This window comes from Mauremys mutica, chromosome 8 (genome assembly GCF_020497125.1).
Source record: "Mauremys mutica isolate MM-2020 ecotype Southern chromosome 8, ASM2049712v1, whole genome shotgun sequence".
NCBI lineage: Eukaryota > Metazoa > Chordata > Testudines > Geoemydidae > Mauremys > Mauremys mutica.
Window position 1 is genome coordinate 38,516,609 of NC_059079.1, and position 25,958 is coordinate 38,542,566.

General features: G+C 42.8%; 1 protein-coding gene across 1 annotated transcript in view; it reads right to left on the reverse strand.

Annotated features, from left to right (window-relative positions):
• CDC14A (cell division cycle 14A) overlaps positions 1-25,958 on the reverse strand; it is a 114,085-nt gene that overhangs the window by 13,016 nt on the left and 75,111 nt on the right. The window contains exons 8-11 of the mRNA XM_045028922.1: positions 25,067-25,154; positions 19,783-20,013; positions 16,575-16,713; positions 1,348-1,507 (exon numbers count right to left, since the gene is read on the reverse strand). Coding sequence (XP_044884857.1) covers positions 1,348-1,507; positions 16,575-16,713; positions 19,783-20,013; positions 25,067-25,154 — 618 coding nt within the window. The remainder of the gene's footprint in view (positions 1-1,347; positions 1,508-16,574; positions 16,714-19,782; positions 20,014-25,066; positions 25,155-25,958) is intronic.

Sequence of the window (25,958 nt, forward strand, 5' to 3'; positions counted from 1 at the left end):
AGGGACAAAATGATTTAAACCTAGTAAGGGACATAAAAGGCAAGGAAAAGAGGTTCTATAAATACACTAAGAGCAAGAGAAATATGAGGGAAAGTGTAGGTCCTCTGCTTAGCTGGAAGGAGAGCTAATAACTGATATCAAGAAGACTGAGATGTTTAATGCCTATTTTGCTACCCTAAGGATAGCTGATCAAAGAGGAAATGTCTCCACAGCTCTGTGTACTTTTTGTGATTCTCATCACAAAGGCGATTCACTTACACTTCTTGCTAAGTACTTGAAAATCAGCCAGTGGAGATGAGAACTGCAGCTACCCAAGTGATTGGGGGAGACAATGAAGTGCTACCTTGCAGCAAAAAGCTCTATTGGGACAGCCTAGAATCATAGAATCTCAAGGTTGGAAGGGACCTCAGGAGGTCATCTAGTCCAACCCCCTGCTCAAAGCAGGACCAAACCCAACTAAATCATCCATGCCAGGGCTTTGTCAAGCCTGACCTTAAAAACCTCTAAGAAAGGAGGTTCCACCACCTCCCTAGGTAACCCATTCCAGTTCTTCACCACCCTACTAGCGAAAAAGTTTTTCCTAATATCCAACCTAAACCTCCCCCTCTGCAACTTGAGACCATTACTCCTTGTTCTGTCATCTTCTACCACTGAGAACTAGGACATAGGATAAATCTAGAATTACCGGTATATTGAAACTGGAACAAATTCTAGGTTTCAATAGAACTGGCTGGAAAACTAGGATGACTGAATCAATGGAGTTGCCAAAGAGTCACACAAGGCATGTCATTTCCCATTTCAGTGGGTAGTGGCCAGGGTTTGATTATTTTGTTTAGCTCTTTTTCTTTCCTCAAAATACTAACTATTAGGTAGCTACCATATTCTTTGTGCCAACACATTTACCAATATAGCTATTCTCATCCTGTCCTATCAAGATGCTAACCTTGAATTTACTTTTTGAAACAGATAACAAATAAGCTTTAAGTTTTACTTTTGTATTGTTTATCATAAATATTCATGTTGCTCAAACATTTTTTCCTCAGAATCTACATTCATTTTAAATTCTACTTTTTCCATCACTGATGGCTGTTTTATCATTTTGGCTGTTTTCTGCTCTTCTTTTTCGTTATTATTAGTATACACCGAGGACATTCTTCATTCTTTTTATTTTTACTGTCTTCATTTAGTATGTATATGTTTAAAAGGATTTATTTTCTTCTTGCATTCATATGTGATTTTTATAACAGGAACTATATTATGGGAAAAAACACTAAAATTGTGTATAGTTCATTATTAAAAGTTATGGGCTCTCCCTGTTGGTGTATGATTCTTCCAGTGAATGCTTACCTCCACACATTGATCCAAGTTTTGTACTTTACTAAAACTCCCACTGATTGAAAGGTCATCCAAGCCAGAAATAATTTTATTCACAGTTCCATCATCAGCTGATCGTTGTTTCTGTTTAGATCGGCAGAAGTCTCCTTGGATCCACAATGCTGCTTGCTTCCTATTTAATATTAAACCAAAACCAATCAGTATCAACCACAAATTTACATGCAGACAAAACCAGTGAGAGAAACATGCCAAACCATCAACTGAGAATATTTTTTCTTTTATATAGCCTCATAAATACATTGTATAGTAAATGGATACATTTCTTCTTCGGTGGTAAATAAAAGAGTCCGAACAGATATAAATCCCTGTGTGGTTTTTTGCATCAAATATATATTTTCCAGCTGTTCTTTGCTCCAAAATACTTTAGGATTTTGTTTAAAAAGAAGCTTATCTGAATCAGAAAAAAACAACATACTGCAGAACTCAGTCATTTTGGAACAATATGTTAAAGCCATACACACAATACATGACAACGGGGTGTTGTGTGTGATATTACTGGCAAGTTTGGGAGATGTGGATTAATCATAAGTAGCAAAACCATAGCTGAGTTATGCAGGAGATTGCGGGAAGTATAGTACTAAGGTAAAGAGAACCAAGCTGCAGGAATGGGTAGATAATTTTTAGATGCATGGGAGAAAAAAACAGTAGCATTTATTCACTGTGACACCCATTTATGGGATGGGTGAGCTTGCAACCTGGAGATAGATTAAACTGGAAGTTCTTTAGGACAAAAACTGTTTTTGTTGTGTGTATGCACAACTGCCTAGCACAGTTTGCAGCCTATACACACTACTGTGTTTCACAGTAGTGTGTATAGGCTGCAAACTGTACTGTGTTTCACAGTAGTAGTAATAATGGAGAGTAGAGAGATGAATGAGAGAATTTTCAGTAACACATTCCTGTTCGGAATGTCTCTCCTTATTCACAACAAATGGGTAATGCCTCTCTCCTGTGGAATTTGCAGGCACAAAGACTAAGCCCCATGGTTCAACTCAGGCTACCAGAAGAAAGAGTTTTCCCAAAGCTACAGAAACACTCCAGGATCTGAATATTAGCATTAAGACAACAACTTCAAATGTAATTGCCTGTTAATATAATTTCTAAGTCTCCCTTTAGAGGAAATATTCACTTTGTTACAAATTGTGTTTTAGTCATTTAGCAGACTTCCAAGGTGGTTGAATGAAGATGGAAGCTCTTATGAAAGAAAATGACCAGGTAAGAAATTTCTCATACTTCTGTATAGGTTCTCCCCTCATTCATAACAAATGGGAAGTAGTGAACAATGAATGATTCACAGAAGTGTGGAGGGCAGGTGTGGGGTAGATAAGCAAGAGTGTTAATCATTATAGTAGAATAAGCAAAAATTAAACTCCCAATATAAAGCAAAAGCTCTGTAATTTAAGGAACTATTTGGGAACACAGTAGCAACATCCTACCAAAGGATGCCTGCTGCAGAGGAATGGAAACCTTTGACTTTCTTCCTCAGGTAAGGCTCAGACAGTTTCTTCCCATAAAAATGCTTGAGATATATCTTTAGAGCCCTAGGAATGCCTATTTGTGCAAAAGAAGTGCAGAGAACTGGAACAAATTCATATGACAGCTACTTCCAAGGAATTGTGGTAAGAGGATCCTACCTTGGGCAGAAAGGTTTCTGGAGCTATAAGAATAATCTTTTTTCCATGACAAAAAGAGTATGGATTCTTGTGATGGCAACTAGAAAGGCCACCCACAGGCTTGTCTAATCTGTTATTGTTTAATCTCAACATCAGTTGGAGACTGCAATATACCTGCATAAAGAATGCTGGTAGGGCTATTACCTACTTTTCTCTGGTGAGACCAACTATCCTGGGGAAACTCTAGTGTCTCTGATGTGGTAAACTTTGTGATTGTTAAATCTGTGTAACAAACATCTACAGGCTTGTTCCAGTTGTTCTGGGCACTGGAAAAATATAACAGAGACCATCCCTGCCCCAAAGAAATTGTTTGTCCTCATACCAGAAACTGAATCTGACAAGACCAATGCTTTTTCCTAGTTGAGTTCTGTCTTGAGTCCAAAATGTATCAATGAGATTAATGGAGAACTGCTTAACTACACTTTTCCTTCAATACCCAGGCTGCTAATGGTGAGTGGTCCAGGTCTGGACTAAGGAGATCCTTGCTTTAAGAGGTCTGGTCTTTCATTGCACATGCAATGGAGGTTCTTTGGCTGCCTAGCAAGTCCAAACAACTGCCTTTTAGGCAAGTGGTGGTCTAGAAGGAGGAGACTTCATCTCTCTATGTTTAAAGAAAGCAGATTCTTCTCTGCCTTCAGCATTATTTCCATTACCTCAGAAAAGGTCTGACCTCTGGTTATTCATTGATTTCAGAAGGGATTCAGGTTTCAGGGCACAAGCTAATTTCTAACCCACAGGAAGGTAGACAAAACTTCCCCTGTGGGAAAGTTATTCCACAAAACCCACTACAGGGTTTGACGCACCTTCTTCTGAAGCAGCTCTGGCTACTGTCAGACAGAACACTGGACTCAATGTACCATTGTGATCAATCTTGTATGGGTATTCTTATATTTTTGCTCAGCGTGCAATTGATAGAGCTGTCAAAATGAAGTAAAACTATGCGGTAGACTGAGATTTTGGAAATTTGTATAGCAGAGGGTCAGAGCTGGAGAGAGAGCTGGATGCTTCCCAAGTGAGGGATAATAACCCCAGGATTATCTAATCTTTCACGTACGCTCCCCATTTTGTGTGGCTTGTTTCCACAATGAGCATGCAAACACTCAGAGTGAAAACTGGGTTGGCTTTCGGCATACTGTCTGTATTTACCTGCCTAAAAGGGGACATTCAGATATGTACCTTGAATGATGCTTATTTTTGTATTGCATACAAGTGGTTCTATGCTCTCAAAAGGACTTTCTGGAGGAACATTCTGTGAAGTCCTGTTCAGGGAATAATATCAATGCATAGTGCCAGCAATCCTAGCTGCTAGAGATAACTGGTAAGGATGACCACTGTCAGGAAGTGACTGATGCAATTAAGTTTTAGATTTTTGCAAATCTTTACAATGGTGGTAAAATTATTCTTTGTAACTACTGATTTTGGAGCCACTGCGTTTGCCATCCATGACTTCAAAACTCAGAAAAAAAAATGCAAAAAAGAATAGTCTGCATGCTGCTACAAGGATCTGACTAGAATGTGAACCTGAAAACTTTCACACTGAAAGCAAGGATCCTACCCCTAGACAATAAACCACTTGCTTGCCACCAAACAGATGTTCCTTACTAAGTATAGGGAATATTTTTGGTCTGAATGTACAGAAATTTCAGAGCTTAAATTGTAGCCAGTCTTCCTCACCCTTATGGTTTATGGGATTTTTTGGATGGAAGTTCTCTTTCTGAGGGTGTGACATCTTTTAATTGGTGGGGCTACTGCTCTGCCAATGTTAGGCTCCTAAAAATTATGCAATTTCTATTTTTTTGTAATATTTTGGCTAAAAGCAAATGTTAAACTAAAAGTCCCCATTTGGATATTACAATGTCCTCAAAGATGGTACATGTGGAAACCCCTGTACCAAATTATGATTGAAGGGGGAAATAGATATTTTATTATAATTAATATTGACGAACTAGAGAGCTAGTGGTTTCCTGTCCTGTGACAGGCATGCAGGGTTTTTTTGGGGGACAAATGCCTTGATTGTGGGAATAATCTGTTAGAAAGACCAAGAAGCCTGAAAGGACACATGTTTGCTTCCCCAGGGTGGCCAGCAGATATGAGTACTTCAGAAGAAACCTAGTACCAATCAAGGCTTTATTCAGAAAAACAGGAGCCAGTTTGAACATGGGAAGGGATTTATCTCTTACGTCCCTGTAATCCTATGATGGTGTAGCTGCATATGGAACATTCCTCTGCTGTAGGTACAAACTACCTAAAGTGCTCCTTCTTATCTAATGTGGCGCCAGCTCATGAAGATGGGGAGGGACAGCGAGACACCTCTTGCTACTCTTCTGATTGATTCCCTTTCCCTGTCAAAGTGAGGGTCTGCAGGCAGTAAACAAGAAACTGGCACAATTTTTATTCCACTGCTGTCTGAAATCTGAGACCCTTTCCTTGGGAGAGTCAGGGTTCATGGGCTAAAAGCTAGAAAGGCATAATACCTATTATGTTGCAGCCTGAGGTAGGGCTTTCACAGGAGCAACAGGCTTTTCTGCATGCCTACAGATGCTGCAGTGAAGATGGGACGAATACCAAGCACAGTGAAGGAACTTTACACAGAACAGAAAAGTCCCAGCAAACTCTACATCTGGGTGTAAAGGCAAAGAAGAATGGGTATAAACCCTGATATTTATTCCACTTGCTCATTAACAAAATGAAATGATGCCTTACAAGGACTACGCTTGCTTTTCTATTTTTGGATCTGAAGCCTCTGGGATTTGCAAGATTTATTCCTGAGCAGGCTGGGAGTGTTCTCTCCTTGGAAAATCTCATGCTCCTCAATGAGCCTTCCCACAGCAGAGTTGTGGTTTGGGGGTTGTAGAAGGAGGGAGAGAGGAGAGGGCATACCAATCTGATTCAAAGCACCATGCTCTGGCAGAGTGAGGGTCAGTGTCTTGTAGAAGCAGGGCATGGCTCATCCTGTGAGGCTCCTGAAAAAAACACCTTATAAATATAGCATCTCAGACTTGGCTCAATGAGTGCAGGGTTTCTTTGCTACTGTGGTGGGGGCAGAGGGAGCTAAGAGGTGCTGCTGCACTGGAGGAACCAGAGGACTAGAGCATCAATGCTCCAGTGATCCTTCAACTCAGGAGAGTGAGTGGGAGGAGCTAGAAGCTGAAATGAAGTGGCTACTGCATGAAAATGAATAAAAGTTAAAGTTATGGAAAAAAACTGAACTGCCAATTTCTTTTGCTGCCAGAATTGAATGGTGGGGCTTAGTTGCTGGAACCTCCAGCAACAACACTGAATTGCGTCTAAACTGTACAGGTCAGAGGGATTACCCATTAGTGATGAATGAGGACAGAAGCTGTGCAGCAGAAATTTACTTTTTCTTTACAAGATCTGGAAATCTATTATCAAGCGTGGTTGTAAGCAGAAGGACTGTTCTGCTAGCTAGGGAAGAAATCATGCTTCAAACAGTTCTGCCTCTGTTCTCTTCCCAGGTCTTTATAAATAAAATGCAAAACAACAACAAAAAAGCAACCAGTCTCACCACCCACCAGGGTCTTGTCTTAGCCCTTGTCTCTAGGGCTTTAAAGTCTTTACAGCCCTTCTTCACAGCCTTCCCCAGCCAGCTCCTGCTCCCTGTAGGTGTCCCCTATTTCAAGCCTTCTTCCTGGCAGGTGTACAGAGCCACCTTCCAGTACCTTTCCAGCCCCAGGTCTCTGCTTACAGGGTCCAAGGACTGTAACAAGCTTATTGGAATGTAAGCATGTGCCCTGTTACAGTGATATTCTTTACTCTCTTCATTCAAAGTATGTTACATATAAAGCAGAGGTTGGAACACACTGTTTTTAGTGCAGTTCACTAGCTCTAAATTTTTAAAGCAAACTTACATATCCTAATAAAAGTGGTGGTATAGATCATTTGAAAGATCACTCCTCTCACCAATATAGTACACTGTGGCACAGAGTATGGTAAACAGTTTTCACAAAATTACTATCAAGTTGATTTTATTGACACTTTGCTGCTGTGAAAAGCAGTAGCAAACAGAAGCAATGCATTTCCTCCTACCTACTCCATTTTCCTCAAAGAAATTAAACAGATTTTTATTTTAAACATGAAAACCATTACCTAAAACCCAAAGATGAGTGACCATCACAAAAGCATATGCATAAGTGAACTGGAAACCTTTCATTCCTCATAACCATATATTCCTTTGTATAAGCTTAAAAGATGAATATAGCATAGCAATAAAGTCAGTGGTCAAGACAGGCCTATATCAATACAATTTAAAATAATTTCAAACAATATGATTTTATAGGACTGTGGCAGAAAAGAATGAAAGCTTGGTTGACTGGTTTAGCATGAGGAATTTGTACCCTCCTGATAGATGCACTGAATACATGCTTTATTACCACACATAGTAAATATTTGCATGTTTGCCAGCATGTGTGAACTAATTACCTGAGAGAGGTGATCTCTCTTTTGGCTCCAAATAATCATAAATGTGGGAGCATAACACATACATCTCTCTAAGAATAAATCTTTTTAGCCCCAATTTAGTTTTTAACGGGAACAATAATCTATTTCTCAAATCTTCTCTATTAGCCTTCTTTTCCCATTAGAAGTATAAGATAATATAGCTCCTGTTAAGTGGAAAAAATGTGTGACAACTGTAGCAATAAATCAAAAAGAGATTGGATTATCTGCATGCATTGCCTCAGAGAAAAGCTCCCACTGGGAGGTCAGATAATCAGTAAATACAGCAGGATTAGGTAGTTGAAAAAGTGTTCCTACACAGAGCGAGGAAAGTCAATATCCAGTATACTTAAAGAATGATCTGAGATTACACAGCTGCTGATGTCAACCAAGTTAACTCAGAAGAACATGATGGGAATTTTAAAAACAAAAACAGTCAATATAGGAGATGGAGCTGTAGCGTAAACACACTCTTTTGGTCAAAGAGGAATACTGCCATTGCTCCAATAACAAGTAGAACAGAAACCAGAGATCATGTTGTTCATGAAGTTTAACACCATGTATAAGAGGGCCTCCTTCGGAGGAGTGTGTCTGTGTCTGTGTCTGTGTCTTCTCTAGCGCTCATGTTTGGGAAGATAAACTTTCCAGATGAGAACAATGTGCAAATCAATGCAGAATTTTCTTCTGCTGCTTATAGCCCGCAGTCGTAACTCTTAATACAAGCATGAGTTGCTCCATTTATCTTTGTGTGTTGTTCACTCTGTACACTAAGGATATTTAAAATATCAAAACTGTTACCTATTTCACTGTTTCACATTTTAACAAAAGCACAATCCCAAACCACCTTCTACATTTTCCAGGTGTCAAAAGGCTTAACTGTATCCAGGTAGTAAAACCTTGAGCTCTGTTCTAACAACTTCTACAATTAAGTTTTGTGTTACCAATACAAAAACCTACAGCACAAAACCCTGAAAAAATGTAGAGAAAGATTTAAAAATATTAACTGTGTTTGTTGTGTTACTCATTTTTATAATTCCATTTTAAAACTTCCCTGAGTTTTACAGGAAAATTTGCAATTTGCCGCACTGGAGTGCTGCTGAACACAGAGTCATGTCATAGCATGTAGGTCCAATTGAGTGAATACTAATACTCTGAGTAACATGTTAGTTTAGCACAATCTATGAAAACACATACAAAGCCCCAGGGAGAGGGCCCCTGCCCAGAGGGAGCTGCTGAATACAGACTAGGCTGTTGCTCCCTTTGGGGTGGAGGGAACGAGGGGAGCACCTTTGGCCCTAACTAAATCAAGGCATGAGTAAGATGTACAGAGTGGAGGAGGCAGATGGAGTGGCTGGTGCATGCCAGGAAGTAGTGAATTCAGCGCTTTCACTAATTTCTCCAGACAACCCTCTGTCCTATTGCCAGGAGAAAGCTGACAGTCGGGGGCATCAGCCTAGTTTTGCACCTCCACAGGACTCATTGACTATGTTTGTTAAATTATTATATATAAAATTATTTTTACATAAAAGGTATTATCAATCAGACACTAAATACAGTTGAACCCTGTTATGTCGCTGGCCTAGGGGTTTGCCAAAAAGCGTCAAGATAACCGATGATCGAGATAAACAAAAACCAATATGGCGGCAATACATTAACATGTGCTTGAAATTTCTTTATGTACATGATGTGCGTTAATAAATGAGAATGTACATGCACATGTTTTTGGAGGTTTTTTGTACACAACAGCGTTGCCGCGATTTGTTTGATGAAGCGATCGGCATGCTATAAAAATGTACATACATGTTTGCTAACAACAAAAGGCATATGTGCACCAACTAACAGCAGAGATTTACCAGTATATTAAGAATAAAAGTTTACATGTCTGTATCATGGCTTTGGAGACCTTCTCGTAGGTCTTTGCGTTCAGTTTTTTTGGAGCGCAGTTTTTTTGTTTACCAGTATACAATACAAACCACCGTCGATTCTCGATACAAACCTTTATTATATTCTCCAACATTGCAAACACAAAGATCGCTCACAAAATCACAAAAAACGTGCGGGGTGTAGTTCGTTTTTACAAAAAGCTAACCAGTGTCAAAATTAAATTTGCGAGTCATTTCACTCTGACACAGCTCTGAAAAGTATCGTACACGCGGTTACTATGGTTTCTTTACAAAGTCTAAAATGCTTTGTTGCTTTTTGCCTTTAACAGTCTGCTTGAAAACAAATGCTTCAATATTATTTATGCTGTCTAAAACAGTTTCATCTCCTACAAAAGAACCATACCGTCGAATTTTCTGTAGCATTTCTACCACCTCAGCAGCTGAGGGAATTGGTTCCAAATCTTCATCCGCATCTTCTTCATCTTCTTTGTCATTGCCGCATGCAGATGTGCTTGCCTGTGCTGACTGCACACTTGATACAATGTCTTCATCGGTGATCACGCCATCAGTAACGACGTCTTTGTCGATTTCTATGTAATCTCGGAATTCCTGGACAGTGATGGCTAACTCCTGTGCCTCCTCTTCCAAGATAGCATCTGAAAGGCTTGATTTTCCCGCCACTTCCGCGAGTTCTTCTGCGGCTGCACGGCACTGTGCCTGAAACTCATCATCGGAAATATCCTGAATGACACAGTGCATCCAGCAGTTTGAGATTGTTTCCTTCTTCACGTCATTCCAGGCTGATCTCAGGAAGTTCATTGCATCTAGAAGGGAAGGGGTGTACTGTGCCTTCTTTTCATCATGGAGCAGGTATTGGCGCATCAACATTTTCCTGTAGTACACCTTAAGCACTTGGATTATCCCCTGGTCCATTGGTTGGAGCTTACTGGTTGTGTTAGGTGGGAGATAAAAGATCTTAATGGCCTTGAGACCAGGAACATCCGGATGAGCTCTACAGTTGTCCACGATCAGTGCCACCTTCCTTTTCTCTGCTTGGAACTTCCTGTCCCACTTTTTCACCCATGCACTGAATAGATCTCCTGTGATCCAGGCGCTTGGTTGGCCATCATAATCACATTGGAGAACTTTGGTCTGCTTAAAGCATCTGGGATTCTTGGACTTTCCTATAACGTAGAGCGGGAGTTTTTGGCTTCCATCCATGTTAGCAGCAACTAGCACTGTAAGTCGGTCCTTCGACTTTTTTCCACCGTGACAAGCCTCCCCACGAAACGCCATAGTCTTGTCTGGAAGGCATTTCCAAAACAGCCCAGTTTCATCAGCATTAAAAATGTTCCGAGTCTCATAGGTATCCAAAATTGTGCGCATTTGAGTCTTCAGCCATGAATCCACTTGTTCCTGTTGAACCGCAGCGCTCTCTCCACAAATTGCTTTGAAGACAATGTTGTGCCTCTTTTTGAAACGATCCACCCACCTCTGACTTGCTTTAAAGTCAGGGTGTCCTAGCTTTGCAGCAAGGATGTCCGCCTTCTCCATCAGCAAGGGACCATTGACGGGAAGCTTTGTTGCTCGCGTATTTGTGAACCATTGAAACAGTGCATCGTCGACATCTTTGTGCTCAGCCACTCTAAGTTTTTTTCTTGCTGGATCAAAGACAGACTTCTCGTACATTTGCTTTATCACGTCGGCCTCCTTTTTCCATCCTGAAATGGTGTTTGCTGGAATGCCATGCTGACGACTAAGGTCTGCCGGTTTTCTTCCTTTTTCTAGCTGCAGTATGATTTCATACTTTTTCTCTATTGACTGATTGTCCAGTTTTCTCTTAACACCTCCAGACATTTTTAGAAGGGAAAAAATAAACAGATCCTTCAGACAAGATCAACAAGAATGAGTGAACTGGCATGGGAGTGAACGACCATACGGACCGTGATCACGTACTACGTGAACTCAGCACATGCGCAGTGAATCGAGATAACCGTCTTATACACGCTGCCTACACGTGGCTGGATCCGGCGAAGCGGGACCAGGTAGGCGGGGCCGGGCGGCAGGCGAAGCGGGGACCAGGTAAGCAGGCCGGGCGGGCGGGCGGCAGGCGAAGCGGGGACCAGGTATGCGGGGCCGGGCGGGCGGGGACGGGCAGGGACCGGGTATGCGGGGGGGGCGGGGGCGGCGAAGCGGAGCCGGGCGGAGGGGCGCGGGCGGCGAAGCGGGGACCGGCGAAGCGGAGCCGGGCGGCAGGCGAAGCGGGGACCAGGTCTGCGGGGCCGGGCGGGGCCGGGCAGGGACCGGGTATGAGGGGCCGGGCAGGGACGCGGGATGCGGGGCCGGGCAGCGAGCGGGTATGCGGGGCCGGCTGGCGGGGCCGGACAGGGACCGGGTATGCGGGGCCGGGCGGGCGGGGACGGGCAGGGACCGGGTATGCGGGGCCGGGCGGGCGGCGAAGCGGAGCCGGGCGGACGGGTGGGCGGCGAAGTGGGGACCGGCGAAGCGGAGCCGGGCAGGCGGGCGGCAGGCGAAGCGGGGACCCGGTATGCGGGGCCGGGGCGGGACCGGGTATGCGGGGCCGGGCGGGCGTGCCCGGGCGGGGACCGGGTATGCGGGGCCGGGCGGGTGGGCGGGGCCGGGCAGGGACCGGGAATGCGGGGCCCGGCGGGCGGCGGGGCCGGGCAGGGACCAGGTATGCGGGGCCGGGCGGGCGGGGCGGGCGGGCAGGGACCAGGTATGCGGGGCCGGGCGGGCGGGCGGGACGGGCAGGGACCGGGTATGCGGGGCCGGGCGGGCGGGGACGGGCAGGGACCGGGTATGCGGGGCCGGGCGGGCGGGCGGTGAAGCGGGGTCGGGCGGACGGCGGTGGCGAAGCGGGACCGGCGAAGCGGAGCCGGGCGGGCGGTGAAGCGGGGACCGGCGAAGCGGAGCCGGGCGGCGGTGAAGCGGGGCCGGCGGACGGGCGGGTGGCGAAGCGGGACCGGCGAAGCGGAGCCGGGCGGGCGGGCGGCAGGCGAAGCGGGGACCAGGTATGCGGGGCCGGGCGGGCGGGCGGGGACGGGCAGGGACCGGGTATGCGGGGCCGGGCGGGCGGCGAAGCGGGGACCGGTGACGCGGAGCCGGGCGGCGGGCGGCAGGCGAAGCGGGGACCGGGTATGCGGGGCCAGGCGGCTGGGGACACGGTGGGTCGGGGACGCGGGGAGCGGGCGGCTGGGGACGCGGGGAGCGGGCGGCTGGGGACACGGTGGGTCGGGGACGCGGGGAGCCGGGCTCGAGATATTAGGGTTCGGGGAATCGACATAAGGGATGAGAAACCCATAAGACAAACAGGGAGTTTGGCGGTTCCACTTGTAAAACGTCGACTTAATAGGATTGGCAAGTTAACCGAGGTCGAGATAAATGGGTTCGACTGTATATGGGTTTGTGACCCAAATCCAGGCATTGGTACCAAACTTAAGGTAAAAGATAATAAAGTAACATATTTCTTTTTCTCGGGTCAAAATCTCAATCTGCCACAGCTCTAGGCTTTATTTTAACCTGAATACATCAAAGATGCTTTGGGCATTGCTAAGCAACACAACACTCAAGCATTTTTTAAGCACTTTGGCCATCACTGTTCTATTATCCTTTAGAAGCTTCTGAAACAAGACATGTATGTGCTTTAAGGTTTCTTATTTCCATTTTATAATCAATCTTGATGAAGTTAATTATTTCTCAAATAATACACTTACAATACTCCAGAACAATACATTTCTCAAACAATACTAAAAAAGGTATGAATCCTCAGTTCACAGTTTTGGTGCAGGTTTCTCTTGTGTGAGCTTGGACTAGTCATTTTTTAATCTCTGTGCATAGGTGCCAACTCTGTGGGTGCTCTGGGGCTGGAGCACCCACAGAAAATTAATAGTGGGTAGGCTCCTCCCCTCCTCCTTTCCTCCCTCCCCTCCCAGTGTCTCCCACCAATCAGCTCCTCCCTCTCACCCCCCAGTGCCTCCTGCCTACCCCGATCAACTGTTTGGCGGTGGCGTGTGCGGGAGGCAGGAAGAAGTAGGGAAGGGGGAGGGGCTGGGCAATGCATGCCCCAGATGCCAGGGAGTGGAAGGGGTGGGGGTCCAGGAGCAGACGGGGCAGGACCAGCCAGCCCCTTCCGGCTGCTGCTTTGCAGTGTAGCGGGCTGGCATTGGTGGCTGTATGAGCAAGTCTGCTCAGCCTGACTGGGAAGGCGGCTTTTGCTCCCTGCCTGGGCTTGGGTGCCAGGAACCGGGGCCGAGTGAGCCAGAGCCCCCCTTGTACGGGGAGATTTTGGCAAACCAATAAAGTGCCTGAAACCACTATGGCTTATTGTTAAAAGCAGCCTATTCAGCAGTCTCAGGGCTTGGCTACACTTGCAGCTGTAGAGCACTTTGGGTTAAACCAGCCTTCGTAGAGCACACTAGGGAAAGCGCTGCAGTCTGTCCACACTGACAGCTGCAAGCGCACTGGTGTGGCCACATTTGCGGCATTTGCAGCAGCTTTGGGAGCGGTGGATTATGGGCAGCTATCCCAGTCTTCAAGTGGCTGCAATGTGCTTTTCAAATGAGGGTGGGGTGGGGTGGAGTGTGTTGTTTGTATGTGGGGGGAGAGAGTGTGTGTCAGCACGCTATCTTGTAAGTTCAGATCCCCCTAGTCCCCCTGCCTCTCACTCACTCAGCAAACGTTTGCTTTGCCCCGTTGCAGATAAGCAGCTTCTGTCTGAAACAGAGCTCTGAAAAGGCACTTCTGCATTCCTCAGCTGATTTCACAACAAAGAGGAGAAGCCACTTGACTTAAGGGGATTATGGGACGTTTCCGGAGGTCAATCAGTGCGCTGTAATGTAACTCCTTGTTCACACGGGCCCTGGGGCGTCTCAGCCAATACCCAACAGCTGTTATCCCTCTTGTGGAGGTGTAGTACCAGGAGCGCTCTAGCCAGGGAGTCAGAGCGCTCTATGTACCTTGCCAGCGTGGACAGGGAGTAAGGTAGAGCACTCTGGGAGGCTTTATTGCGGTATAAAGTGCCAGTACAGCCAAGCCCTCAGCTTGACCAAGGCAGGAGGGGAAGGGGTTTGGGCAGCTTGACCACATGTCCTTCCTGATAAGAATTGTGTTGAAGTTGTTGATGCATGCATTTTAAAAGAGCAGGATGTGCCCCAGGAATGTCTATTAGGGTCTCAAGGCTGCAAACTCTGGAAAAACCCACACCTGGTTAATCAATAATCAGAAGAAAAGTCTTGCTTGACCATTGAAACTGCTTACTTAACAAGTTTTCTTTAGTAATAGAATGACATGTCCCTTAATGTATAAATAAGGGGGGAAAGTTTGAGATACAGTAATTGGATTCTTTTTGGACTCTCCCTCTGGATACATCTTGTGGTCCCCACCAGCAGACAGAAGATTTGGCCACCAGAAGCCTGCCACTGTGTCACTTGAGAGCCACACTCAGCATTGGTAATTATCAAGGGTTGGGGGTGTTTTACTAATCTGTTGCGGATGTGTGTAAGTGCTTGAGACTAAGTAAAGTTTAGCCTTAAGTGAAAGCACTCGTGTTGTCCTGTTTGTGCCAGTCATCTATCAGTCGGATGGACGTGTCTCCCCTGATTTATTTTCTGACACCACCTCGCACAGAGTAAAGTTACCAAGAGCTTTGGGTTGAAAGAACCCTGGATAACACCCTCTCCCTGGCACGTTTCCAGCTCGCTCATCCATGGTCCCCAGCAGCCGCAGAGCAGCAACCGGGAGGGGCTGGCATTAGAAACATTCCCTCCCACTCCCTGCCTGAGCTCCCTCCTGCCAGGAATGTGCTTGGGGGCGGAAGGGGGGCAGGTGCAGAGGGAGGACAGAGTGCTCCTGCCCCCCACGGGGGCTGCCGTGGGGGTCGACATGTGCCCGGTCACAGGAGCTCCCCCCAGTATGGCGAGGCACCAGTTGTCTATGGGGCGCCCTTGGGAGAGGGGGCAGAACAAGGGTGGAGCAGGGCCTTGGGAGAAGGAGCAGGGTCTGGGATGGAGCTGGGGGTCAAGCAACCCCCAGGAAATCAGGAAGTCAGCATCTATGTCTCTGTGCCTCAGCTTCCCATTTTGGAAATGGAATACTACTACCTTCCTAAATGTGTTTAGTCTATTTAGATTGTAAGCACTATCAATCAGGGACTGACTCTTACTACATATTTATACAATGCCTAGCAAGACACTACATCCTCTGTTAGATTTTTTCCCATAATGATGCATATTTACAGTTGTCATCTTAAAATGCATTTTGTGTTGGATAGGACCTTAAGCTGGTGTGTGTGTAAGTGTGTGTGTGTGTAAGTGTGTGTGTGTGTGTAAGTGTGTGTGTGTAAGTGTAAACAGGCAGAAGAGTCTGTGGTCAACAGACCTCACTTCCCTTCAGAGCCTGGAAAGGAACCGAAGAATCCCGAGTTGTATGTACCATGCCTCTGCTGTCAGCAAATATCTGTGAAATTCAATGACAAAGTGTCCTATTTCCACCTCCAATGCTAGCTTACATGAAGGGTGACAACATACTACTGCTATCAGTTACTTCATTAGTTCAAGTGGCAGAGGGCTGTGAGGTCGATCTAAAGATTCCAACCCTGATGATGACCTATGTATGTGTCAATATAATGCCATGTTACAGAATTTGTTTTTTCAGTTTGCTTTTTTAAAAAGCCTAAGATATTACATGCATAGTCATTAAAAGAACATTCAGAGTCCAAAGTCAAGCACTCACAAATCAGGAAGTGCCAGAATTAAAGATGCTTGTGCATATGCATTAAGATACCATCTTTAAATACATTATCACATACTCCCCCCCCCCCCCAATTCATCTTCCTTGGATAATAACAGGCTTAGCCTCCAACATGGACACCCCTTTCAACTGCTAGACCCCCACCCTCCCAAAATAATCAAACCCAGAATCCAGGAGAGTTTTAACTCCAATAAGGGAAAAGTGCCAGAGATTCCATAGAGATGTCACAATTGCTACTTATTTTATGTGGAAGATATTCAAGCACTAAGGTGATGATGAGTGGCAACACAAAACCCTATGAGATTAGATAAATAAGATTTAGTAGATACTACAAATAGTTAAAAATAGAGATAGTTAGAAGCAGTAGACCCCCTACAGTAACAAAAGATGCTATACTCACTCTTCCAAAAAGTGCTGCTGGGGTCCTATAATAGAGCCTGGCCGACATATTCTAATCCAAGCAATGACTTCAGCATGTGTGAACCTATAGTGTTTCATTATGTAACAGGCTATCAATGTTCCTGTTCTCCCCAGACCAGCTACAAAAGACAAAAGGATCAAAATAAATATTCATATACAAATACACATGTATAACACTTAAGTATTTTGAAACCAAAGTGTTCCCCCCCAGGACCACATCTCTATATTGTAATTTCATCCATGCCTCTGGTGTTTGATTTGTGATTTTTGCTTAATTTCTTATTGTATTTGCTAGGTTTTAGAAATAAAGCTGGCCAGATATATTAAAACAAACTTGTTTAGGTAAGTGTTTAAGAAAACATGGAAGAAAGGTGGAATTGTGGATTTCATCGTAATTTGCAACATTTCACCACTAAAACCCTTTAGATTGTAACTTTAAAAAATTCTTTATTGAAATAAATTTCAGAAAATATAAAGGAAGCTTTTAATTTTTATAACTGATTATAAAATACAAAAATGTATCAAATATCCTATAATAAATGTTAAAGCAAAATGTGTTTCCTGAGAAAGTAGAAAGTTTTAAGACTGACCACTTTACAAGCTGTGGCCCAAATCTTGCAAGCACTTAAACATGGGTGTGAAAAGATATCCACATTTAAATGTCGGTAGGATTGGGACCCAAATTAACTTTCTGGAATCACTATATCATGTTATTAAATGAACACTCATTCAATTTAATTTTTTTTTAAATTTTTTCTTGCAGTTTGGCAAAACTGTAAAAAATAAATAAATACTAGTTAGTATTTCAATAGCTGTTTTCATCTAAACAGATTAAAGCAACGTACAAGGTGTTCTGCACAAGGGAAAATGAAGAAACAGAATCTAAGGGACATATCCAAGTTAACAGCAAGTAAGCAACAGAATAGGGATTTGCCCAATTCCAGTCCTGTGATCTAGCCACTAGACCACACTGTCTCCCCAATAAAATATTTACAGTTTACAGTATGGTTAATTACCTGCAGATGTCCATTAGCTCCTTAACTATGGTTTCTGCACTAACAGTAACTCTTGAGATGCAAACATTTTTATATTTCTATCTAATATTTTTTCATTTAATATAGAACAACCACTCTACATTTAATCAAGGAATACTAATCTTGTTGTCTGATGGCTTAGAATGCTAAAAGAATTTAAGAAATGGGATGTATGGGGTCACAAGAACAAATAATGAGCAGATTCTATTTATTACAGCACTAACTCCGTAGAATGAATTGAAGCGGAAGACAATGTTACATTAGAGACAGACATGCAGTTTGTGTTGGAAAGGCAGCTTATAAATAGACTACTCAAACTGTAGCTGTAATATTTGTCTGAAAAAGAAAACAAACACTCATCTATAAAAATGTTTTTTATTAAATCACATTTGTTACTGAAGGTTTCAGCAGAAAAGCTATGTGAACAAACTGAGGCTATGGAAACATCTGCAATAGCAAACTTTCAGATTAAATTATTTTATTAACAGCTCCAGTAACAAGTGATTTCTAACATGGAAGCTGTAGAAACATCCCTGGCAAAACAAGAGAGCAATACAGCTACCTTGCAGTATATTAAGTATGAATTAACCCTGAATTTGTGTCTTCTAGATTTAGTAGAGCCCAAGGAAGGAACAAAGGCCAAGTGGTCGATCTTCAGACAGTACGGTACTGAACAGACAACTAGTTCAACAATATAAATGTATAACACTGAATTCAGAGCATTTAGTCATATAGTTGTAACACAACTGTTAAATGTATCATGTCCCTCTAGTAGTTAATCCACATAAAGGATAACAATCATCAATTTAAATTAGGACTTTAATTCAAGCCATACAACTCTGTTATTCTTGTCAAAAGTCTGCTGACAACTTCTGGTAGAGGATTGTTACACACCTGAACTTAGTTTTTTCTAAACATTTTGCAGGAAAACTTAGTCCTCATAGAAATGACAAATGAATACACTGTTCTGAGTCAGGCATAGTACAAAGAAATATTTTGCTAACCTCTCTCTCTAACTCTGTTAATGCACTTCATTCTTGATCTTCAATGCCCCTGTTAGTCCTTTCTGTATAATTTTTTAAAAAACCTACCACTAACTGCTTGATGTATCAAGATATAAACTTCGTGACACCAGCATCATGAATGGGATTTAATTTGCAACCACTTATTTTCATATGTGATGAGAGATCAAGTTCTAGTGAACTAATCCAGTGGTTCTCAAACTAGGGCAACCGCTTGTTCAAGGAAAGCCCCTGGTGGGCCAGGCTGGTTTGTTTACCTGCCGTGTCCTCAGGTTCGGCCGATCATGGCTCCCACTGGCCGCGGTTCGCCACTCCAGGCCAATGGGGGTTGCAGGAAGCAGCGCGGGCCGAGGGACGTGCTGGCCGCCCTTCCTGCAGCCCCCATTGGCCTGGAGTGGTGAACCGTGGCCAGTGAGAGCCGCAATTGGCCGAACCTGCGGACACGGCAGGTAAACAAAGTGGCTTGCCCCACCAGGGGCTTTCCCTGAACAAGTGGCAGCCCTAGTTTGAGAACCACTGAACTAATCCACTGTGCAACCTATCCAGCTCTCCTCTGTCTAAAATTTTAATTGGGTACATAATCCATATTTGATTACTAAAAAAAAAAGATACATTAAGTCCCTCAATGCTACAGCTAACAAAAAGTGTCATGCCAGGTAGAGTATAAAGATTTTATTATGTGCTACCCAGTATTAAGTTATGGCGCAATATACTTTGTTTTATTCTTCCTCAGGCTAAAACAGTAATTAAAAAAGTTATGTTCTTTAGACAAAATTCGCAGCAGCAATTCAGAAGCATGAAGAGGACTGCTTGCCTCTTAACATCTACTAGCCCACTTTCCATAAACGCTAAAGAGAGATCTTCAGCAAAATAAACAAAACAAAAACAAAAACAAACAGCAGCATCATTATATGGAATAAAAAAAAAAAAACCCTGAATAGCACTGAGTGGCAAATAATGTAATTTATAGTTCTCATGCTGGAGTAGAAGAATTTAATGTCAACTCTTGGAAGAATGAAGATAACCTGCACAGGACCAAAAACTCTAGCACAATTATTTTCAGAACTGGCAAATGCTTTTTCTTATTTTGAACTGCAAACTCATAAGTACACTGTGTTAGGTTTTTACATACCTTTACAGTGTACAGCTATAGCACCTTCAGCATTCTCGCAGATGTTCAAGAACCGTCGCACTATATTGTCACTTGGTGTGCTTCCATCTATGAAGAACAGGTCATAATGCTCAAAGCCAGCATCTGTAAAACGTTTTGCCTCATAGATCTTTTTGTTTAGTCTTATGATTGATGTGACATTGTGCTTCCTGAAATAGGGAAAGTAGGCTTCAGGTGCATGAAGAGGATAACCTAAAAGAAGCAAAAAAAGGTTACACATTAGTAAATCACTGAAAACTACTTTATACACACACCATAAAAAAAAAACCCTAAACAAATTAACACATTTTTGAATGAAAAACTTTTTACTAATTCTGTAAACAATCACATTTGACATTTTAATAAAGGTAAATATATCTATATGAAAAAATATGCCAAGATGTGTTAAAAATTAACAAAAAGCTTTAGCCTGAGGTTTATAAAGCTATTATTCTTACAAATAAAGATATCAGAAGACATTAAAGCATAATGTCTCTTAGGTATTGTACAATGTCCTGTGTGTTATAAGTTAGGTTTACAATTAATACATTAGAAACCCCCTCACACTCTAAAGCTATTCTTATAATGAAGGATTGTCTGGTTTAAAGTGAGGAATGTGTATGAATGTAGGATTCCATAATGGTGCTGATGTGTATTTGTTGTGGAGCCACAGGCCAAGAGCCTTAGAACAAGTGGACACCTTCTGCAACTAAGAAACTAAGTACAATATGTAAAGAATATGCTAGCAATGCTACTATTATGCTAGCACATAATATCACAAGACACGTTATCTTAGGGGACTGGATAAATTCATGGTGGCTAAGTCCAGAAATGGCTATTAGCTAGGATGGGTAAGAATGGTGTCCCTAGCCTCTGTTCGTCAGAGGATGGAGATGGATGGCAGGAGAGAGATCACTTGATCATTGCCTGTTAGGTTCACTCCCTCTGGGGCACCTGGCATTGGCCACTGTCAGTAGACAGATACTGGGCTAGATGGACCTTTGGTCTGACCCGGTACGGCCGTTCTTATGTTCTTATGTTAATTTTAAATTGCTATTCTACTTTTTTTTTTTTCTCCCACCTTTATTTCTGCAGGTAGTACACCTAGCCAAACTGAACTTACCATTGTTTATTGTTGGTTAAGAGAGAGTAACTCATGTGGAGAAAAAGCAGCTTTTGTTAAGAAAAGGCCAGATCATTTTTTTCTTGATTTGGGTTATTTACCTGAATTTCTTCCAAGCAGTACGTTTGCTGTCCCAAGAGGCGATTGGAGAATTTTCTGACTAATCTTATGAAAAATTTTATTCATGACTATCTGGGCATGTAGAGGGAGGGGGATGGAGAAAATAAACTTATAAAAACATTTAAAACTAAATACTCCTAGCAACTAAGTGAAATCCTGGTCCCATTGGAGTCAAAGCCAAAACTCCCATTGACTTCAAAAAGGACAAGATTTCAGCATTTATGTAATAAGTCACCATTGCCTTACTGCTAATTTTATAGCAGTAACTTACCTTAATATTAATGTTAGGATTGTTAAGAAAAACAGTGAAATAAGTTTAAATCCTGCAAATAAAAATGTATGTTATAGGCAGGGCTTTGGAGCTGTGCTCCGGCTCCACTCCAGCTCCGTGTTCCACTCCAAAGCCCTGGCTACAGGAAGCTTTTTCTTTAAACCCAAGAGCTAGAGTCTCCATTCTGAAGTGAGTTTTGCACAGAGAAGTTGAAGATAACCTCCAGACCTCTTTAACCTCAAGGGAAAAAAAATGGATCAGAAGCCAGGATTAGATGGGGCCATGATTATTGCTCCAAGAGAAAGGTGATCCCCTACACAAACTAGAAGCTTGTCTTTTCATGTTGTCTTCAGAGGGGCTCTTGCAAGCCTGGGAAGGCCCTGTCTGAGAATCTTTTGAGTCCGTAAGTCAGAAGTAGTATTGGCTCAGCTTGAGAAGAATTTTTCAGCTTTCCTGCAGAGGAAGGTGGGCCTGGGCGAGCAAAGTTTCATTGTCTTGAGAAGACTACACCTCTGGGGCAAACCCTCTGGCGCTGGAAAATAAAAGTTCATCAGGCCAGGAAATTCAATTGACAAAAAGATTGCTGGTTTTGAGAGGGATGGAAGTCATGGTTTCAGGAAAGTGTCCTGATGTTCCCTCAAGGGGTTTACAGGGATCGATAGAGGGACGTTTTATTGAGGTCAGAGGATTCCTTAAGGGCTTTTTCTAGGAACTAAAGAGTTTTGCCATATCAAAGAGTGACTGAACCAGGATGCCTCTATCTAGTGGTTCAGGGGTGCCTGTATCTAGTGTCCCAGGCATATACTTCTTTGACCTACTGTGTTGCAGAGAAGAGATCCAACAAGAAACTGGCAATGTCACAAAGCTCTGATGCAGCGCACGCATTCTGTCTTGCATGGGACACAAAAAGACCCCACTTCTGAGTCTGAAGAAAATGACTCCAAGTCCTATGATAACAGTGGAGCACAACCCACGTGGATAGGAGATAAAATAAGCTGAGCCAGAGAATGACAGTACTGGGGATATTAATGGTGGTTTGCCCATGGATTGTACTGCCTCTTAGGTACCAGAACATAGAAGGCATCAATACCACATGCTCTTGCAGAGCTGGTGTAGGAATCATAGTCACTGTTACCAGCTGAAACCATTCCTGGGCTACCAGGGATACCTGTTCCGAGAAGTTGAGCAATTCTCTAGTGGCTGCATATGCTTCTGGCGTCACTGGTATCAGAACTAGGTCTTGAATATGAACTTTTTGCATAGGAACATCAGGCGTCAGCCTCAATGGACCCGGAACAAGTTCCAGAGTTGACAATCCCCCCCTTTCTAGATGAGGAATGCTCTGGAGAATGTTTCCCCTCAGTCTCTCTCCCAGAGCCTTAGCCTCTAGATGGTCTTGGTACCAATGCTCTTTCTGAACAGAGTACCAAGTCCTTGGAAGATCTGGTTCTCTTCTTTGGTACCAGAGATACAGATCGAGCTGCCAAAGACATCTCAGTAGTGTGCTCCAGACTGAAGGTGCAGCACTTGGAATACGCTCTGAATTCGAGGGCTCTGATGGAGGGCAGGGTGCCATCTCCATAAGGAGACACTTACATCTGGCTGCTCTATCTTTTTTAGAGTGAGGCTTAAATCCTTTACTTATCCTTGATGTGGGATTCCCCCAAACATTTTAGGCAGCTGGGGTGCAGGTTGCTGACCTGCATCAGCCTGGCACGCAACTTGCAGGATTGAAACCACAGAGTGCAAGTCATGGCTCTGGTACCAGTACTGAGATTCAAATCTGGCCCCAAAAGGACCTAAAACTGAAGCCTATCACTAGCACTAACTATACTCTATACCTAACTGACTGCTAAGAGAACAAGGAAATTATATACAAAAAGTGAGGGAAAAGCTTGCGACAGCAAGACTGGAAGTGCTCCACCAACCATCACTGTGGTGAGAAGGAACTGAAGGGTGGTTGGCTGCAACTTCATATTCTTATACCTGAATGCAGTGGTGTGCAATGGTGGAGAGCACTTGTGCCACTCCAGTGGATATTGCTGAGGGATAAAGTTCCCCGACAACTGCGCATGAGGTGCATACATACCTACAGTAGAATAGATATGTGCAATCACTCGAAGAGCTCACCGACTGAGCAATGAGAATACAGGTTAAATCACTCAAGCAATTACAGTCGTTCATTGCCTTGCCACAATGCCTCTGTATGCCCAGAAGACAGACAAGTTCTCCTATAATTCACTGGGAAAGAGTTAAAGAACGGCTCAGCTTACTCCAAGAATCATGAGATATGCTCCCATAAGTCCTGGTGACACACAGGTGGCTGCAGCACCAGCAAGGACACAGTAACTTCGGGATGGCTTTGCAGTGTGGCTGCTCAAACTTTATACGATGCTCCAACCTTTTCAGTACTGTGGGCTGCATTTGTAGCTATGTAGCACCTCCACAGGGAACGTACATAAACAAACTAGTGTCTTCCATGAGGCGTGACCTTGCATGTACAGTACATGGATGGTCATGTTGTGCAGAGGATGTCATTTTGCGCTACAAAATGGTGTCCATGCAGCGTGACCTTGCCTGGACCATATATGTGAGGTCATGCTGTGCCGAGGATGCCAATTTTGTACAGAAAAATGGTGCAGAGCTGGACGCTTTTGGGGGCCAGGCACAATCATCCTGAGGGATGAATCCTTTCCACTGGCTGCCAGTTGGACCACCCCTCATATCCTTACACTCCAGTATTTTAGTTAAATATGTGCTTTAAAGGAGCAACTTATAAATTACGTCTGTGAATGTGTTTTGCCCACTGCAGGTAATGATTGTAACTGAAATGTTAAAAAAAATTTCTCAGTTCATGTACTCAATACATTTGGCAGTACTTTGCGGTTTCCGTTTCCCTGTATAGCTAGTCAGTTTCCATTTTAATTTGTATGCGTGTTTATATTAAATACAGCAGCTGGAAAGAGACCATTAAAATTAGAAAGTGTAACTTTAAAAACCACAAATATTGGCAGGGAAACTGAGGGGTAGGTGTAGCACAAAAAAACCCAACCCACCTATCTGTAACCAATTTTTTAAAAAACTAACTAGATTTCTAGTTGACTCTTCCCCTTTAAGTAGTATGAATAAAAATCCCTTCCCCTCTCAATCAGGTTTCACATCCTTGCTCTCTCTAATGTTATAAAACCTACTAGTTTCTCTATCATCTACAGAATCTTCAATAGGCAACACCTGAAATTCTAATGTAAAAACAAGCATTTTTAAAAACTCTTCAGGGCTTTTTTATACAATATAAAGAATCTGGTCTTGCACCCTTTTTTCTTCATTTCCCCCTTTGTAGTTCACCTTTAATTCTGAATAGAAGTGAGATCAGTTGTCAGTTTCAGGAAGAAAAGTAGGGGGTCACCTCAAATTTCTGAGTCACTTACTGAGTGAATTCCACAGATCTAATTGTCACTGAATGAAATTACGTCCTATAATGTGAAAACTCTATACAAAATTCTATCCAAATTGACAAACACAAAAAAGCCCCCCTACCAAAACAAAACATCAACTTATCAATCCACCTACTAGAATCAATGTAACTTTAAAAAACAAACAAACAAACAAACAAAAAAACCCATACTCTAACCCTTAACTACTCTCTTCACAAATACGTCAGAGATTGGAAATAAAGACTAATCATATTAAGGAACAGAGGGTTTATAAAAAAAATACAATGTTTTGACATATGATTGACAAGAAAAACATACCATTTTCAATTTTGGTTTTTGGATGAGGTCCACTAAATGCTAAAAATTTTCCTGGAACAATCCAGTTGAAGTCACCATTTTCTACCCGCTATTGAGCATTTTAGGAGAGAAGAAAGGAAAAACATTTTAAAATTCACACACAACTATTTAAAATCTATTCCTGAATAATACTTAAAAAAAAAAAACTATCCTCTCTATAGAAATCATAAGAGCAAAGCATTTCAGTTGTAACTATTTGGCTCAGGAAATGGGAGAAACCAGCCATGTATGAAGCTATTTGCCAGAAATTTACATGATAGTAAAGGTAATCTTAGAAAAGCCTGAAGATCTCTCCAAAGCATATAGGCAAACCTTTCTACACCTGACCTAAGACATTTCTGCATTATCAAAGGCTATGGAAATCTGCCACATCATTAACAATGGCAAAAAAGGAATTAATAGTAAACAAATTAAGACAAATTAAGCTCTCAAAATAATAATTTCCTTTTTCCTTGTGAAAGTTGTAATCCATGTACTGGCATGTCTCTGATGGTTCAGTAAACAAACCCAACTATAAATCAATTAAGAGGATATTAAAGGTTGGAAGAGGGTTTTCTTTAAAAGAAACAAGATTGCATGTTCCTCTAACACGAGGATCAGAAGTGTTCTGTTTATTTTTGAACTCGAGCTTCACAACTTATCTGTTAATCTGGAATTCTTCCATTGCTCACTCAACGGGCCAAATCTGAAAGCATCTCTGAGATACATAACCCAAGACTTCCCTAATCTCTAAGGCTTCTTAAAAAAATTACAGATGGATTCATTCCCGGTTTGACAATGTAGTTGCTTTACACATGACATTTTTTGCAATGGCACTCTGTTTACATGTTATATAAGATTTTTATATAATTTA